The sequence below is a fragment of the Diadema setosum genome, chromosome 2 (assembly GCF_964275005.1).
Source record: "Diadema setosum chromosome 2, eeDiaSeto1, whole genome shotgun sequence".
In the NCBI taxonomy this organism is placed as follows: Eukaryota; Metazoa; Echinodermata; class Echinoidea; order Diadematoida; family Diadematidae; genus Diadema; species Diadema setosum.
The window spans coordinates 3,986,331-4,003,932 of record NC_092686.1 but is presented as its reverse complement, the minus strand read 5'-3'; the positions used below and the strand labels follow the sequence as shown (position 1 = coordinate 4,003,932).

The window sequence follows — 17,602 nt, the reverse complement described above, 5'->3', positions numbered from 1 at the left end:
ACCGAGACTCGCGAAATTCGCGAAAATTTAACCCTTGCAAAAATAACAGCTTATATACAGTATCTCTCTCACACATAAGTTTAATTTTCCGTAAAAAATCTCAATGTCAACTTCACATTGTGGGTTGAGCAAGGAGGCTATAGGCTACAGTATGACTGTTCTATACACCTTTCAAGTAATGAATATCTGACGCTCGACCCTCAAATCGATCTGCTTGAATGAATGAACACAGGAAGAATCATTTTGAATTCATGTTGACAATGAAAAAAAAATCACGTTTAATTTGAGAAGACAAAAAGTAACTAGAGATTGTAATTTGTCATCACTGACAAATTAAGGCGATCCGATTTTTTTTTTTTTATCAATGATTCGAGTCCTGATCGCAATAGGCATGACCATACAGGTTTCAGCTGTGTTTAGAGACATTGGCCGTGTGATGTTTGGATTGAGCGTCTCCATCATACCAAGGAGGTATGAACATACTGTACCTCCTTGATCATACCATATACCACCCGTGTTACCCGTGTGTGCGCGATTGATGAGGAAGTGGGGGTGGGGTGCGCGATATGACGCGTTCATGAACAATCGCAAAATGAGAGAGTGGTTGGATCCACATAGCGTGCACTCCATATAAGGAAAAATTGCCGTAACAAAATGGCGGTGGCAGCAAGTTTTGGTGGCTGCGTATTTCCTGGGTGAACACGCATTCCACTATGTTTTAGTTCGGTGATGCAAGTCCATCAAATCACACGGAACGCTGAAAAGACTTGCGTTTGATAATCATCCGACACTAGAAAATTGTAAGAAACTTAAACTCAATTGCGTTTAAACGCAATTCTAAAAGTCAAATGCAAGTCCATCAAATCACAAGCAACGCTGTATTTAAAACGCAAGAGCGTTGCAGAAAAGACTTGCGGTTTCTGTACGAAACTAGAAACTGCGTTTAAACGCATAAAAATCTATACCGAAGCGTGCTATTGTTGAAAAGACTTTAAGAATCATATTTTTTTATTTCGTAACGGAACTTTCGCCGTGACCGAACTTTAGTCTGCACTAGCAGGGGAAAGACATCGCAACATTTACACGTTTCAAACTACCGAAACGCATCGTGCTTCACGAAATGTCAGTGAAAAAATAGTAGCAAATTATTGTTACTGCAGTTCGCTATTCCGAAGGTTTAAATCTCAGTCCAAAGTTAAATAAGTCCGACGATGGAAAGATATTCATCTTTACGAAGGTTAGTAATCCGAAAGATGTCGTTTCCGAATTAACAAATTTTTCTTCTTCTTTTTATTTCAGACTGGCCCGCGCCGTACAGAGCGGTAATGTTGCGAATCGGAGCGCGAGAACAATTCATTTTCAGAGCATGGCAATAGAAATTTAAACAAAACAAAATCACATGGCGACTTAGGGAAGGAAAATCACACATCCTATTTCAACTCAGTCGGCACTGAAAAATCATCTCGACAGAATCATAAGAAATCACACGCATATCTTCACAGCAACGCACTTGCATTTAAATCGCATAGTTGCATGCACTTTGGGGAATATGCGTTTGTTTTTTCAAATCAAATTTAAAACGTACAGTGTCTAGAAACGGGTCCAGGTTTCGGATCCCGCTCTTTCAAAATCTCTCAAGAGATTTGGGTTTTGTGCAATGCCGTTACTAATCCGCGTGTGCTTGTTTCGCAAAAAAACTCGAATGAAGATGTACACAGCGATAGAGGCTCAGCTCAGTAGATACCTGCCTCCAGTGACAATATTCATGTATACAACAAAAGAGTTTGTGAGCCCATTAGCGCAATGTCTATTCATGACTATGTGTAGCTGGTGCCCGATCGATACTTTCATTGTTTGATGGCACATGACTAGTTGACCATGGAAAGGGGATACATGTATAGGCCTACAGTTTGACTGCTTCCGCACAGGAGGAATACCAACCTGTCCATTCTCAAGTCGACCTGCAAAGAGAATCTCGCTTTTGAGCATTTCAGGCTCTTGGAGATGTGGAATTGGGTTGTGTAAAGCTAAAAGCCGCGTTTACACCATGTTCCCGGCAACCACGGCAGTCACATTTCAGGCCATCAAGGACAAAACGGGACGGACGTGAAACAACGCTGTGAGACGAGATAGGCAAATGTGACAGGCCGTGATTGCCGTGATTGATATTCGTTGATGTGACAAATAAATTCATTAATCCGAAACCGCACGAATTTTGTGATTCTAAAGGTGCATTTATCGGGATATGAAATTAATTACGTTACTCTGAAAACGAATAACACAACTTGTTCCTTTTAATTTCTGGGATTAACAAAACATCAGAAAGCAAAGCTTATTTAATTTTCGGATTTTTAGTCTGACATTGGGGGTTAGTAGTTCGGAAAATAAGTATTGAAAATCTTTGAGGCAAGAAAATACGTTGAATTCTTATTATGGCATCGTTATTTCCTTTGCCTTATGTTCATTATTCCGAAAGAAGAATAAGGTTCGTAAATCCGATGGTTCTTTTTGCAGAACCCGCAAAACACGCAAATTTGATATGCCTTAACTAATAAATTTGTTAATCCAAAATTGTATTAGGGCTCGTTAATACCATTTGTGGCATTATTCCGAAGGTTCGTAAATGTGAGAATGAATTACGTGCATGGTACGAAACTTACAAGATGTATATCATTTTTGGCTAAAAGAAAATTAAAAACGCCGAATCTTTTCCTGTGACGGGAATATGGGTTTATTTCTGAACGTGACATCGTTTACTTCTTTGCACGATATTCATCATTCCGGAAAAAAAAAAAAATATTCAGATGGTTCATTCATCCGAAAATGGAAAAAAGGTGGGTCGTTTATCTGTAAAGGAATTATCATATTCGTGGTAAGAAACTTCGTTTTCGAATCAGCTATATAACGTCCGAAATTTCGAAACTTATAACAAAAGCGAACCTTCAGCATATTAAAATAGCGAATCGTAACAGTTTTTTTTTGTTTGTTTTTTTTTTAATCGAGCAGTGTGGAATAACAAATATCCGGCATTTATTTTAGCATGGTATGGAGCAGAATGTTACTGCTATTCACTTCCAAAAGTAAAAGCAATCATCTGACATTTATTCTGGCATCTTCTGAATGTTATTGTTATTTACTTTCGAAAGTAAAGCAAACATCCGACATTTATTTAATCACCGTATGGAATTGAATATTACTCTGATTCATTTCAGAACGTCAGAGGAAACATTCGACATTTATTTTAGCATCTTCCGGAGCTGAATGTTTTTACTATTTATTTTCGAACATAAAAGCAAACATCAGACATTTATTTTATCATCATACGGAGTTGAATATTATTATTATTCATTTCCGAACGTCAAAGCAAACATTTGACATTTATTTCAGCATCTTCCGGAGCCGAATGTTATCCTTAATTCATTTCCGAATGCAAAATCAATATTATCTGACATTAATCTAAGCACCGTACGGAGCTGACTCTTACCGTTATCATTTCCAAAAGTATAAGCAAACATCCGACATTTATTTTAGTATCATACGGAGTCGAATATTACCGTTATTCATTTCCAAAATTAAGAGCAAACATATGACATTTATTTTAGCATCTTACGGAGCCGATTGTTACCGCTGTTCATTTTCGAAAGTAAAGGCAAACATCCGACTTTTTTAGTGGCCCGACGTGCGTTTTTGGTGGCCCCAAGCCACCGGGCCACCGTAAGTGTCGAGCCTTGACTAATGTCATCGAAAAGTAAACCAGAATGCAACTTCTCGCTTGTGAATTATTGCTTGTGAATAATCGCAAAACTTTGGCAAAACTTTTGGAATACCAGCCCTGTTCATGACGCTTGGAAACTGCGAGTCGAGAGAATTTTGCGAACTGGTGCAATGTTACTCCGTAGCGTAGGCGACTGTACTTGACGATTAAAAATGCATGTGGAGTCGCAATCGTTTGTAAACTGTCTGAAGTGCGCGATTTCTCTCACCCTGTTTTTTGCCACGCGATTTATTTTTAACTGGCAAGAACGATGTGGAATTCTGGCGTCCACCGTAAATTGTGCACTTGCCGGCGCAAATTGTTCTTTTCATAGGTGAAGCCGTGCGCGGAAGGCACGTGGTTGGGATAATCCTTGCGTTCCTAAAGCGGAAAGGAACGCCATGAATGCGACTTGTGAGCAAGTCCGTTCTGTTGCGTCCAAGGAACGCCCTCATTAGGCTGATGAATAGAGGGATTAAGCCCCCCATTCTGCACGCAGGAGGAATAGGGGCGTCCCCTAACAAAAGGAGGAACGCGAGCATTCCCCATGCGGCCGAACGCTCGTGAAATTAAATCTGTCACGCCTTACAATATTGTAGATAAGCAATACCTTCTTTGAGTTTCCGCCTCAGTTTAGCATGGACCCCCTTCACCACACCCGAGACCTGCTTCTCGCAGTCTTTCGCATGGCAGCCCTGTGAAGAGGTGCAGGAACTGGTGCTTCGCTCTCTCTTGCTGCAACAGGGTTTTCCCTTAGTGGCCATGGACAAGTCTAGGTCCTCCAGCAATGCAAGGGTAGGGGCATCGGCAGCAGCTGCACAGCATCCCTGAAGCTCCATCTCTGTCTCCTTGGCAACCACATCAGTGGACCCACTGCTAGGAGACTTTGATGCTGCTGTGCGATCATCCATAGCAACCACAGCACTGGGGTAAGCATCATTAGTAGATGTCTGTTTCTCTCCGTCTGGACTGCATGTTACCATGGTAACTCTGGGATGCCCTTCAGACTTGTTCTCCAGTACACCATTCAACTCCTCACCACCCTCAGGAGTGGACCCATGTCTCACATCAGATTCCAAAGAATCAAGATCCTTTGTGCCATGCAAAGCAGGTGCTGCCATGGTTACTCAGGGTGGAGGTTGGCTGTCAAAATGCTGCGAGGGTAGGAAAAAAGGAATCAGCAAAATACCCTAAAGCAATTCATGAGAGTCAGCAGCTCCAGTGTGGTCAATTTGGGACACTGTGAGGTCATTAGCCAATTGAAGCAGGTCAAAAGAAGATACACTGTACATTGTGGAACAAGGTCACCTTCACAAGACTCCTCCCATGACCACCCCCCCCCCCAATAAAAAAAAAAAATAATAAAAATAAAAGAATATGAAGCACCTGCATTCACCCTATCAAAATCAAGGGATTGGGAATTCCCAAGACTTCCATAGCAATTAGCATCCAGGAAAATATTGTTGTGTTGCATGTATAAGCATCCAAATGTGCAAAAATACAAGAATAAGACAAATATTCTCTTATTTTGAGACATGAAGAAATGCTGTAGGCACCCTACTACTGGGTTTTTCATTAAGCCTCCTGCAGACCCAGCAGTGGGGGACTCAGGCAGCTCTGATTCCAGTAATCCAAAGAGAATTTTGAACAACTTTGTAGATCTAGATACATTTCAAGTTTTATTCAAAAGTTCTTATGATAAAAGTTCTTATGATAATGATAATGAATAACATTTATATAGCGCTTAATACTGATGTTTCTATTAAAGCGCATCAATCTGGAAAAAAGAAGTATGACATTGAAATAAAATACAGCATACATATCTTAATATAACAACAGCAACAACAACAGAATTAAAGTTGAGTAAACAGATAAGTTTTCAACTATGACTTGAACTTATCAACATTTTCGGCAGTACGAATATAGAGAGGGAGTTTTAAGCTAAATCAACTCCTTTCAAATATTTTCCTTCTGTTTTCCTGTAATTCAAATTTACAGCCAGTAATTATGAAGGTAAGAAGAACATAATTTAAGATTTAAAAAGAGAGAATCATCATCTGATACCAATATGGTAAATACAGTGTATGCAGTGGCGGATCCAGGTGGGGGTGCACCAGGCACATGCCCTCCCCCCCCCCCCCCCATTATTTTTTTGTCAAAACAAAAGAAATAAACAGAAAAAATTGAGGGGGATGGGGTGCATGCGCCCCCCCCTTTAATTTTGGGTAATTCAGTGAAATTGGGGCACAAAGTTTAATTTTGGGTAATTCAGTGAAATTGGGGCACAAAGTGTGACATTTTAGCATAACTCAATACTAATTATGCTATACATATATTGTTTATAGGCTTTACATTTGTATTGAGACCATACATTTTCCTGGAAATTTTGTGCCATTCAGACTCAATTTTGATGAAGTTATTAAAACGATATTAACGGTGTCCTGTAGCATCGTGACGTGTCCATGTAGCATCGTGATAGTTAAAATCTGGTCCTAAAAGACAAATTGATGCGATTAGCTTGACCAAAATTTGATATAATATGCATAATTACTAGATTAGTCAGATAGCTAAATATCCTAACTCTCCTTTCCACAGTTTTACTTTTACAAGAAAATTACACAACGTGTCACCATGCTACACGGTGTCCACCAAATGTCACAAAAAAGGACACCGCATAGCATCGTGATACATTTTGTAATTTTCTTTTAAAATTAAAACTGTGTACAGGAAATTTGAGATATTTAGCTATCTCATTCATATCTTGTAAATATGCATGCATATTGCATCAAATTTTGGTCAAGCTAATTGCCATAATTTGTCTCTTAGGACCAAATTGTAAAATATCACGATGCTACATGGACACATCACGATGCTATAGGACACTGTTACATATTGTTTGATACTGTAACTTCATCAAAATTGAGTCTGAATGGCACAAAATTTCCAGGAAAATATGTGGCCTCAATGCAAATGTAAAGCCTACAAACAATAAATGTATAGCATAATTAATATTGAGTTATGCTGAAATGTATTTTTTAAATATCACGATGCTACATGGACACTGCCCCAACTTCCCTTTTGTAATATAAAGGAATTCCTGGATCACCCCTGGTATGACAAGTAAAATTTCATTTTCCTACTTGGTTGTATTGAGGGTACACATAAAAATCTGACCTCCTACTCACACAAATAGTACAACGTCATTACAAGATGCAGATGTGCCAAAATGTGATTTTTAGATTAGAGACCCTAGCTCTCTCCAGAAGTGCTGTTGAAAAGTATTCTCAGAACACAGCACGATTTGGTCTGTCTGGTTATGTAAAAAACTGTATGTGTAAGGTATTTACAGAACGACATCATGGTAATTCCGAATGCATGTATCAGTAATCACTGCATGATTGCGAAATTCTTTGCATAACTTTATGTTACATGGAACTTTGCAGACCTACCTCACTTATCAGCTTACATGTATGGGCCAATATCACCAAAATATGACATAAAAATCTAGAAATGCTATTTAAGTAAACATACAATTCTTATTTTACTTTAGATTAAGAAGAAGAATTAGATTTATCTTAAGAATAAGATTTTACCACACAAATTGTTTGACATGTTCATGTTAACCGCACAACATGAAATTTGAGCCTTTTTAAATTTAATTGCCATTTTTCTTTGTCGTACACTCAATACGAAGGTGTAAGCATGGTAAGGTAAATTGTGGGTATGAATTCTAACATGCACGTATGAGATGAGAAAGACATCGATTAAAATTCCGTTATGAAGGTACAGTACTAGTGTTCTAGTTGTTGTATTATGAAAAAATACTAATGTTTATAGTAGACACCAAGATTCAAGAAAGTCTTGAAACCCGCACTACCTTAATTTACTTAAAATAAATTTACTCTTGGATCTTATATACAGCAGTCATCAGACATCATCTCATCCGTTTGACCTACGTCTAGAGAGGTCTACATTGATGAAGATCTATTTCACATCATATGCATCATCTTCTCTAAACTCTAAAACCAACAAACGTTAACACTAATGCACTAACCTAAACAATTCATTGTTTTTTGTTTTTGTTTTTTGTTTTTTTTTTATTATTATTTTTTTTTTATTCCTGACAACAGCCACGTACCCGGTATAGGAGCCTACCCTCCGCCTCGATTGTCGTTGACCATGTTGACAGCACTAGCTACTTTAATAGGCCTAGAAATGATCTACCGGTACTAAAATTTACTAGAATTTACTAACGTTTTAGGCCTACTTATACTTCTGTGCATACTTTGTTGTCCCGATCTCGCTTACCTTTTTTCACGAAAATATAGAATCTCGTGCGTTGATTGTTGTGGCAAGCAAGGGAGGATCGCCTCCTGAAGCGAGGGATATGGATACGGCTGGAAGGGAATGGTATTCGTTTGTTTACAATGTTCCAGCGCTGGGTCCTGGGAGGGATTCTGATGCAACTTACAAGATACCAACACAAAAATATGTACCAGTAAGTGGTGCGCGTATTCCATATGCGCTAAATGTACGAGACACACGTCTTGCACGTGTGCATGTTCACTTCCGGTTCGATTGTGCAACTCCATGCCTCATCGTACTGCTGATCGTGTCAAGATGCGCGATCGAGCCGAGGGCCAGCGAGCGATTGAGGGCCCAGCAGGTTCGTGGGACTGCTGAGAAACTTCATGTAAAAATGCCGATGAAAGGGAAATTTCCTCTTCGGAGGACAATTCGTTATCTTGAGCAGGGAAAAATACATCTGAAGGATTCTGTGAAAATACTGACCATCAACTACAACACATCCGGACAGGAAAGTAAAGGAGCAAGGTAAATGCGAAGCTAACTAGCCAAGTTCTTACCCACACAGATGTGCTAGGATGGGACTGAACAAATTGGGGTTCAAACCATAGTCCCTAGTGCTGTATGTACTGTACATGCTTGACCGAATAGTGGCGAAAGATCGGTCGGTCGGTCTGCGTCTGACTTCACGGAATCCCCTCCTGAATACGGAGGAGAGCCGATAAAGTCAGAAAATGATCAAGCCAAGACTCCTCCTGTCTGTTTACACATATAGAATATATGTCGATCTGTTCTGGCAAAGTTTGAGGAAAACAGGACATCATGAGAAGACTGTGACGACTTATTTTAAGAATAATTTTGTGACGCCTTGTACGTATTGTCTTTGACCGAAAGATCGGTCTGTATCTGTCCGTCGGGGAATGTTCCGCGGAGACTGCGTCTGGCTTCACGGATCCCCTCCACGGAGGACAGCGTTAATGGCAAAATGTAAAAGAGTCCTCCGGACAGACGGATCTTTCTGTCTAGTATTGTCTAGGCTTACATTGGGCGCTAGTACTGAGTAGTGTACTTTCGCACCTGTTTGTCAAACGACCTCCAAACATGCACAAACTCACCCTTGTTACTCAATAACCTAAAATACTTCCATCTGAGTCTCCAAAGTCGAATATACGTTAAGTTTTTACACTTTTAGCGTTTACAAGTGTCTGAAAATCATTGGAAAATCTTGATCGCTATTCGCTGGAATTGCTGCTCTGCTCTGTGGTACACAAGCACAATTACGAATTGGTCTGAATGTAGCGAGACAGGGTAAGCACTATTTGGGCACCCGTCCCGCTTCATCATGAATATTCATCAGGCAGCAAGATACTGTACTAGTAAATGGCAGAATGCTGGATACGTGCCATAGAATGTAAAAACGTATTGCCGGGAAATATAAAAATCTCGAAAAATTGCATCAACGGGGAATGTTAAAATGTCTTGCTGGGAGATGGAAAAATGTTCAGTTTTGCCTGGAAATGTAAAAATCATGTATTTCCACCGTATTACGGATACATGTAGATGATGAATATTCATGATGAAGTGGGACGGGTGCCCAAATAGTGCTTACCTAGCGACAGAGCGGCTTTTTGTATGGTGTCGTTGAAAAGCTTTTTTTTTTTTCCCTTGTCCTCGGCCAAGTCTTCCGTTCGCGGTTGTAGCTTCATGGCGGCGGTTGAATGAGCGTGTGCGCGAGTGTAAGCTGTCACTTTTATCGTTCTCTTTCTTTTCTCTCTTTTCTTCTTTTATTTTCAGGTAGAATGTGTTCCCCCTTCCTTCCTAGCAATCATTTCTTTGTGATTTTTCTCTTCTCTATCTTTCTCAATTTTCTTTTTAACTCAACTGAATAGATCTACTTTCTGCCTGTTTTTTGTTTCCTTCATGGGTTGTTTTTCCCTCCAACTACGAGGGCCTTTCCTCTCTATCCTCTCCAATCTTTTTCTTACATGTCGTTCTAATCATTCTTATTTCCCCTTTATTTCGTTTTCAATTTGTATGATTCTTTCTTGTCTTCATATTCATCTTTGCTCTCATTCTGGTTTGATTCATATTTGTTTTCAATTTGTATTTCTTTGTAGTAATTGCTTTCCTCTTTTCTTTTAATGAACTCTCCATTTTGTAAACCTTTCGTTTTATTTTTTGTGGGTTTAACTTTTTGATACACTGGCCTGCTAGTGTATTTTTCTTTTATTTCCTTTCCCCCTTTTCCTAGCATTTCCCTTGTATTCTTCACCCTTGTCTTATCACATTTTCACAATCTTCTTTTATTCACACCAATTAACATACACACACACACACACACACACACACCTTTTTTGTCTTTGTCAATCTTTTATTTTTCTTTCTTTTTCATATAAACATTAATATACAAATTATTTCATTGCAAAATAACACTAATACTAGTACATTGTATACTAAATTATAGCAACATAAATTCTACATTGTCAATATAAAATAAAAAATCCTTGATTTACCTTGATTCAACATCATGTTAAGGTAAATCAAGAATTTTGTATATAAAACAAAACACACACAAACACACACACAATATGAACAACCCCAATCCTAAATCGCTATGCCGCGACTCGGTAGAAGCCAAGAGAAAGGTGGAAAAGTATTATCTTTTTAAAGACACCATAGAAAAACTTGACGTGGTCACTGTGAGATAGCTACATTCAGATTAATCGCCGTGCTCACTGCTGCGTTGCCGCCGTGTGTTTTGTACATCGTGCTGCGCTGTCTGCTCCTGTGCAACGCAGTTATCGCCGAGCGAGAAGCTGCAATCGAGATTATTACGAGAAGGATATAAGTGACAAAATGGTGAAAATTCCATTTCTACTGGACTTGAATCTCACTCAGATGCAAGTATTTAGGTTACTGAATAACTAGGGTGAGTTTGTGCATGTTTGGACGGGAGATCATTTGACAAACAGGTGCGAAAGTACACTAGCGCCCCTACATTGTAATAAGTTTTTGATAATAATATGGACAGTTATAATTTAATTATATAAAAAAGAACATTGATTTTACATTTGTATGTTCACTTTTCCAGCATGATGAAAGAACACAACCTTATTCAGAAAGCAAGGGGAATTACCACTAAGATACATGTAAATTTATGTCAATTACAAGTCAAGACAAGGGAATAGAATGCATACCTTAAATTACCGCCTTCACGACAAATGAAATTTTGTGGAATTCTCTTTAGGAGCCTACAATTTTTTTTCTATAAACATATAGAGCCTATATCGTACAACTTTTATATACACTTGTACATTTGTATGTGACGTTACGAACTGTCTGTAGATCCAACTTTACGTCTTCTCATCAAAAATTTTCCAGCGATGTGATTGCTCCACTGAAATTTCATCATGAAAAATCATATTTTTGCAATTGATTGTCTGATATTCCTCAGACTTCTCAGATATGTTCTGCTATTATTTATGCATTTCATAGCTCAGCCTCTCTCTGTATTTGGGTGTCATTCCCTTTATGGCATTACTATGAGGCAAATTATATTATAAATGTGCAAGACCTGAATGGAACCTTCTTCCACCGGATATCAGAGAAGCTCCCAGCCTAAACTCATTTAAACAGAAGTTAAATTTATTTGATTTGGGGAAAATTATCCAAAAAGCACATTATAAAATATAAACACTCCGCTCATTCGACCACACCTACACGTGTGTATCCCTGATGTTGAGTTTGTGCAGTATCCCACCAGATCCAGATCCAGATCCAGACCATGTCTAGTATGCAAGAAAGGTTCCCCTTGTTTTTTATGTGTTAGTTACTACATACCTAACCTCGGGGCGCTCCTTGTACACAGGTATCGCATTGGGGCTGGTCGCAATTACTGCTTATATGCAGAATATTTCGCGAGGTTTTTATTTTTGTGAATTTCGCGAGTCAGGTGCTACTCGCAAATTTGAAGACGCAAAAAATATTGACTCTGATCCTGATATGAGTGACATGCACTTACCTTAAGCTTGTATATAATGTAGATTTCTTCATTCAGCACTGTATGTACTCCATAACCACGAATTTAAACACCTGCAAAATTGTTGGGATTGGGAAGTCCCAATTTAGACTCGCTGTATACACTGTATATGCTCTATTCGTGGCATATACAGTACAGTGTATATACAACTGTAGATCTATTAATCTATTAAATGAACCTCTTTGTCAGAAGGGTTTTTATGGACATACCTTGGTGTCAGTACATGTCTGTGAATGCAATAAACTACAGTATCAGTATAACACTCTCTGCTATTAAAGAGAGAGATTGAGGGGGTCCATTTCAGATACAGTTGAGAAGATAAGTTACATATTTATTTGAATAATTTGCATATATATACATATATATATATATATTTTTTTTTTTTTACTTTTTTTCTATCAAAATGACAAGTTATTGGAAAAGGGAAATCCATTGGAGTAAACACAAAACTGTATTTGTCTTATTTTATCACTTGCCTTGTAGCTGCTATCATTTCAAAGCATGCAGTCTTTACATTTGATGTCAAAGTAGCATGTTGTTGTAGGGGGTAAAATTAATGAAGACTTTCAAACAGAGCAAAACTACATGTTGGAGAGAATCAGAGATAGACAATGAAGTAACAATACAGTGCACAAAATGTTTCAAAAGTAGGAACCCTAAACGTTCATTGATCAATATCAAATTTGTTTATTGACACTGTAGAGTAATGTGCTTTATGCTGATGAAAACAATGTGCTGTGCCTTGAAATTTGTAGTTTTAAGGATATTTCAAAGTGTATTATATTTCTTCCACAGTCATCCCTCCATTAATTTTTCTGTTTTTGCATACATGTTTGATACTCAAAAAATGATATGTTCCAAACTCTTATTTTTGTTTCATCCACAGAGAGTTTGTCTTCTATCACCTACCTCAGCTGCAATACAAGAATCCTTCAGTTCAGATGCAGACCTTCAAGAACATCACGCCATCTCCATTCATTCGCTGTTTTCTTAGTAAGGGTCAGACATACCAAGTTTGACACATCACAAATGCAAAAAAAAAAAAGCTTAAATATGCTGCAGCTCCTTACCATGGAAGGGGACAATCCCCACCCACCCCATCCCCGAAGTGCTGTTGTAAAATTCTAAAAAGTAAACCATTTTTGTCTTTTTTTTTCTTATTACATGCATAGTGATACAGGTTACTCCCATTGCAGTGAAGTCCGTGGACATGGCAAATTCATTTCACTTTTTGAAAATTCTGTCATCAGCTGTAGATTTTGTTACAAATAAGACATGCAGTGAAATGTACAATGTGTCCTATATGTTATGCACCTAAAATAAAAGGCAAAATTAGGCATTCTGTTGTTGCAGTAACCTAATTTCAATCTTACAATTAAAGGGTGTGTATAGTTCTGGTCGAGGTGAGGATTTAGCTTTTAACGTTTTGCGAGATATTCAGAAACCACTCTATGAGATGTCAAAGAGCATGCAACTCTAAGGGGTATCAAAAGTTTATTTGATGAAAATCGGTTTTGAAATGGCTAACATATCCAAAAACAAGGTGAAACAAAGAGATCCTAATAAAAGGCGTGGCCTGTCGCCTTTTATCATTATCACTCTTTTGGATATCTCAGCCATTTGAAAACCAATTTTCATCAAATAAACGTTGAATCCTTCTTAAAATTACATGCTCTTTCATATTTCATAAGAGGTTTCTCATTATCTCATTTAGGAATGTTCAAAACATGAATCCCCACCTCAACCAGTACTGTACAGTCCCTTTAATATAGAGCCCAGAAAGTTTACTCATATAAACATGTCAGGAAGGAGATAAACCTGAATATGTATTGCACATGGCATTAAGACCACTCAAACAGATGTTGTAGAGAGCCAACATGTAAAATGCAAAATTCTGAATCAAAAACAGAAGTACTTCACATTAATATTTCTTGGTTGGTTTTGTGGTTCATGTTCAGATGAAGGTGATGAAGTTCTCATCGATGTGGAAGACAAGGAGAAAGATGACATTCTGGATCACCTAAACAAAGTGCTTGGAAAGTCTGAGTATGTATACTACAATGACAGAAACAATGCTTTACTGTGACACACATAAGAGTAATTGAATGATTTCAGTAAGCAAATTCTTAGCCAGTGTTTCACAGTTTGTATGTTCTTCAATGTGAGGTTGCCTAAAACAAACAAAATTCCTTCAAATGAATGAATCTTTGCATCAAGTTGTTTTAATTTTTTTTGTGTGTGACTGATTGACGAATTGCCCTTCATTGATGCAAAACAGCATTGATTATTCACTTTAAAAAAAATAAAAAAATAAAAAAATCAGTGCTTATTTATGGCCATGAAGGGCAATTTGTCAATCATTTGCAACAACAAAAAAAGTTTGATTGGTGATAATACAATTGCACTTTAATTTTCAAACTAATACTTTTAGTTGAAAGCGTAAACAGATAATGTTGCAAAATGGCGTAGAGTAGCTGACCTGATGGACATACGTGGTGGTGTGATTATTATAATGGATGATATTGAACGTGCATGGTAATCTAAACATCTTAGATAGCTGCGTACTTTGATTTCTCCAGGTACAGGGTAGACTAGAGCTCCTCTTTCTCTGTGTTTACTATGTTTTCAAACCATACTGTATGAAATCTCAGACGGTAGCAGATTTGCTTGGATTTATTGATCCATGTTTTTGTCAACCCTTCACATAGGCGGGTCCTGGCAGCAGAGAGAAAAGCCATGGAGCGCCAGTCCAACCCTGCGAATTTTGGGCGTACCTTCAGCCGCTGGTGCATCTGCGACGTTCCTGGACAAGTGCCATGCCCACGGAAAGTCCCGATGCCGAATGAGATGAAGGGCAAATATCGCGACCTGAAGGAGGATAGTCTGCGAGCCCCTCATGCACTGGTTCAAACTTCACAAACAGAAGGAACAGCAGTATAGCAACATGGACTCTTGCAGTGTATGTGTACCATGAGTCCTGATGAAAGACTGTGCAGGGGACACTGAATGACAATTTTTATATATCCTGCCATGGATGTCCCACCATCTCAGTGGTGGATCCAGAGGGGGCGCACCGAGCGCGCACCCCCTCTTTATATTTGGTTAAAACAAAAGAAAAAAAATGGGGGTTGCGTGCTCCCCCCCCCCCCCTTTAATTTTGCAGAGGCGCCTCCCCTTTAAGGAATTTCTGGATCCACCCCTGCATCTGATGCCTGTTAGCTAGGTAGCTGACTGAAGCAATGATTAAATCATTCTAATGTCATGTGGATTGACTGGTGCCAAGTTGGCTACGTGTGAGTGCATTTGAGTGCATCTGCTGGAGGCATGAACAAGATTACGGTGACCTCATTGTGGGAGCTTGCTTCTAGACAAGAGATTAAAAGATTAGAGGATACAAGAGGAATTGTCGACAAAATGTTAAATGTTACTGCAGTCATGGTTTATATGAAGATTGCATTTGAGACATCCAGCAGTTGATATCGGATAAAAAATGCAGGCTAGCATTGGTAACATCAATATTTCCTGTAGGCATCCTACCTCTTGTATCCATTTTGCACAAGCATAAGTCAAATACACCATCCTCCCTCCCCCCCCCCCCCATGTCAAATTGCATGGAACAATCCATGTTCTATGAGCCAGACACCTTGATGCCTTATTTGCACTCTATTCTAATTTGCACTCTTCCCTTTGCTATGCAAGGAAAGATCGTAGAGGGCAACCATTCTGAGCAATTACTTTGTATTCCATGTGTCAAAATAGACTGTAATGTTTTAGGGGCTCATTCCCTCAGGCTCATCATAGAATCTGGTACATACAGTGTATGTACATCCCATATCTTATTCTGTAAAAGTTCTTTGAGTTATGTAATTGAGTTAAAGAAACACCAAATTGTAGCTATCTTTGTCTTCTTCTGAGGCTCCTTCATACATAGAAATTGTATTTTGACTATTCAAACCCTAGTTCTTACTACCTAAGAGTTATATGTAAGTGGTGAAATTGAAGTATCCCTTAAATTTCTGTTTGTACTCAAGGCAGCCAGTAGTTGACACATGAAAATGTCAAAGTATCTGGTAATCAACCAGATGTTGAATGATAGATCATCATTTGCTGTTAGTGAATTGATTTATCCGTAGACCCTCCCAAGGACTTGTGGACAAGTAAAAGTTGACTGTTAGACACTCTGAACTTGCATGAATTTCAGGTCTCAAAGATCTAAGTGTATTACTATTAGAAACTAAGCTGTGGACTTATTGTACCGAGAATTCAGGACTAACTTGGCTGAGCTCTTCTCTTTCTCTTTGTAGAGTTTGTTATTGTGATGCATAAACACATCTGCACATTTACAGTCACATCCATTCACAGCCTATGGCTGCACTTCAGATTTGTGGTAGTATTGTCAACATTTTGTGGGTACGAATCTAGAGGACTCACGATGCGTAAGTGTTGTGTGCAATATCAGTGTGTTTGTTAGACAAGTGGCCATGCGGAGAAAGGTATCCTACTATTCCTTTCCTTGACGGGAAAATTCTGACTTTCGTCTGTTGTGTGCATAATGCATTATATTGTGCATCAAGTAGTTTGTTTCTTGTGAATCCTGGGAACAAAAAGCAAGCAAACACATGGAATAAATACTACTGATTTACAGCATAATGCATCAATAGTATGCCTGTAAAATTATATTTTGTTGTTAAAGGACAAGTTCATCTTCATAAACATAAGGATTGAGAGAATGTAGCAATATTAGTAGAAAACATCATAGAAAGATGAGGAAAATTGGACAATCTGTTCAAAAGTTATGAATTTTTGAAGTTTTTGTGCAGCAGCTGCTGGATGAGAAGACTGCTGCAGTGTATGATGTCACATGCGTACCACGATATAAGGAAAATATAAAGAGAATTTCACAAAATTTCATCTTTTGAAAAAAGTACACATTCCCTTGCCTCGTTACCGACATATGTTATGGGTAATATTATTCCCCCTGCCTTAAGAAAAAGGCAAGTCAAGTGCTCTTTTATTATGCGAAAAAAGTGAAAATATGTTGAATTTTCTTTACATTTTCTTCAACTGTTGTATGCATATGACATCACAAGCTGTAGTAGTCTCCTCATCCAGCGGTTCCAACACAAAAATTTTTAAAGTTCATAACTTTTGCATCGATTGTCCAATTTTCCTCAAACTTTCACTGATGTGTTATTGCTGCATTCTCTCAATCCTTACGTTTATGAAGGTGATCTTGTTACTGTTGTACACACCTACATATTTAGTAGCATTTTACTACTTAAAATCTGAATGTTTTTGACAAGTAAGCTCATCATGCTTTACATTTAATACTACATACATGTAGTACATGCAGAGGAGTACATGTAATACATGCACAGTACACATACTGTATGCTAAAAGACTACTGTATACGCCATATATTTCGCGAGTCTAAATTTTCGCCAATCGGGAATTCCCAAAGATTTCGCGAATGGTTAGATTCGCGATCGTGGAGCCCTGCACTG

At 38.4% G+C, this 17,602-nt stretch overlaps 2 protein-coding genes across 2 annotated transcripts in view; one reads left to right on the top strand and one right to left on the bottom strand.

Moving 5' to 3' along the window:
- LOC140246141 (S-adenosylmethionine sensor upstream of mTORC1-like) overlaps positions 1–8,170 on the bottom strand; it is a 104,838-nt gene extending 96,668 nt beyond the window's left edge. The window contains exons 1-2 of the mRNA XM_072325577.1: positions 8,063–8,170; positions 4,365–4,908 (exon numbers count right to left, since the gene is read on the bottom strand). Of these exons, the coding sequence (XP_072181678.1) occupies positions 4,365–4,875 (511 nt within the window). The 5' untranslated portion in view covers positions 4,876–4,908; positions 8,063–8,170. The remainder of the gene's footprint in view (positions 1–4,364; positions 4,909–8,062) is intronic.
- Positions 8,128–16,748, top strand: LOC140246142 (small ribosomal subunit protein mS25-like). The gene is made up of 5 exons (XM_072325578.1): positions 8,128–8,164; positions 8,375–8,587; positions 12,985–13,091; positions 14,057–14,144; positions 14,807–16,748. The coding sequence occupies exons 2-5, from the start codon at positions 8,454–8,456 to the stop codon at positions 15,036–15,038; spliced, it is 561 nt and encodes a 186-aa protein (XP_072181679.1). The 5' UTR covers positions 8,128–8,164; positions 8,375–8,453; the 3' UTR covers positions 15,039–16,748.
- Positions 16,749–17,602: the final 854 nt, after the last annotated feature.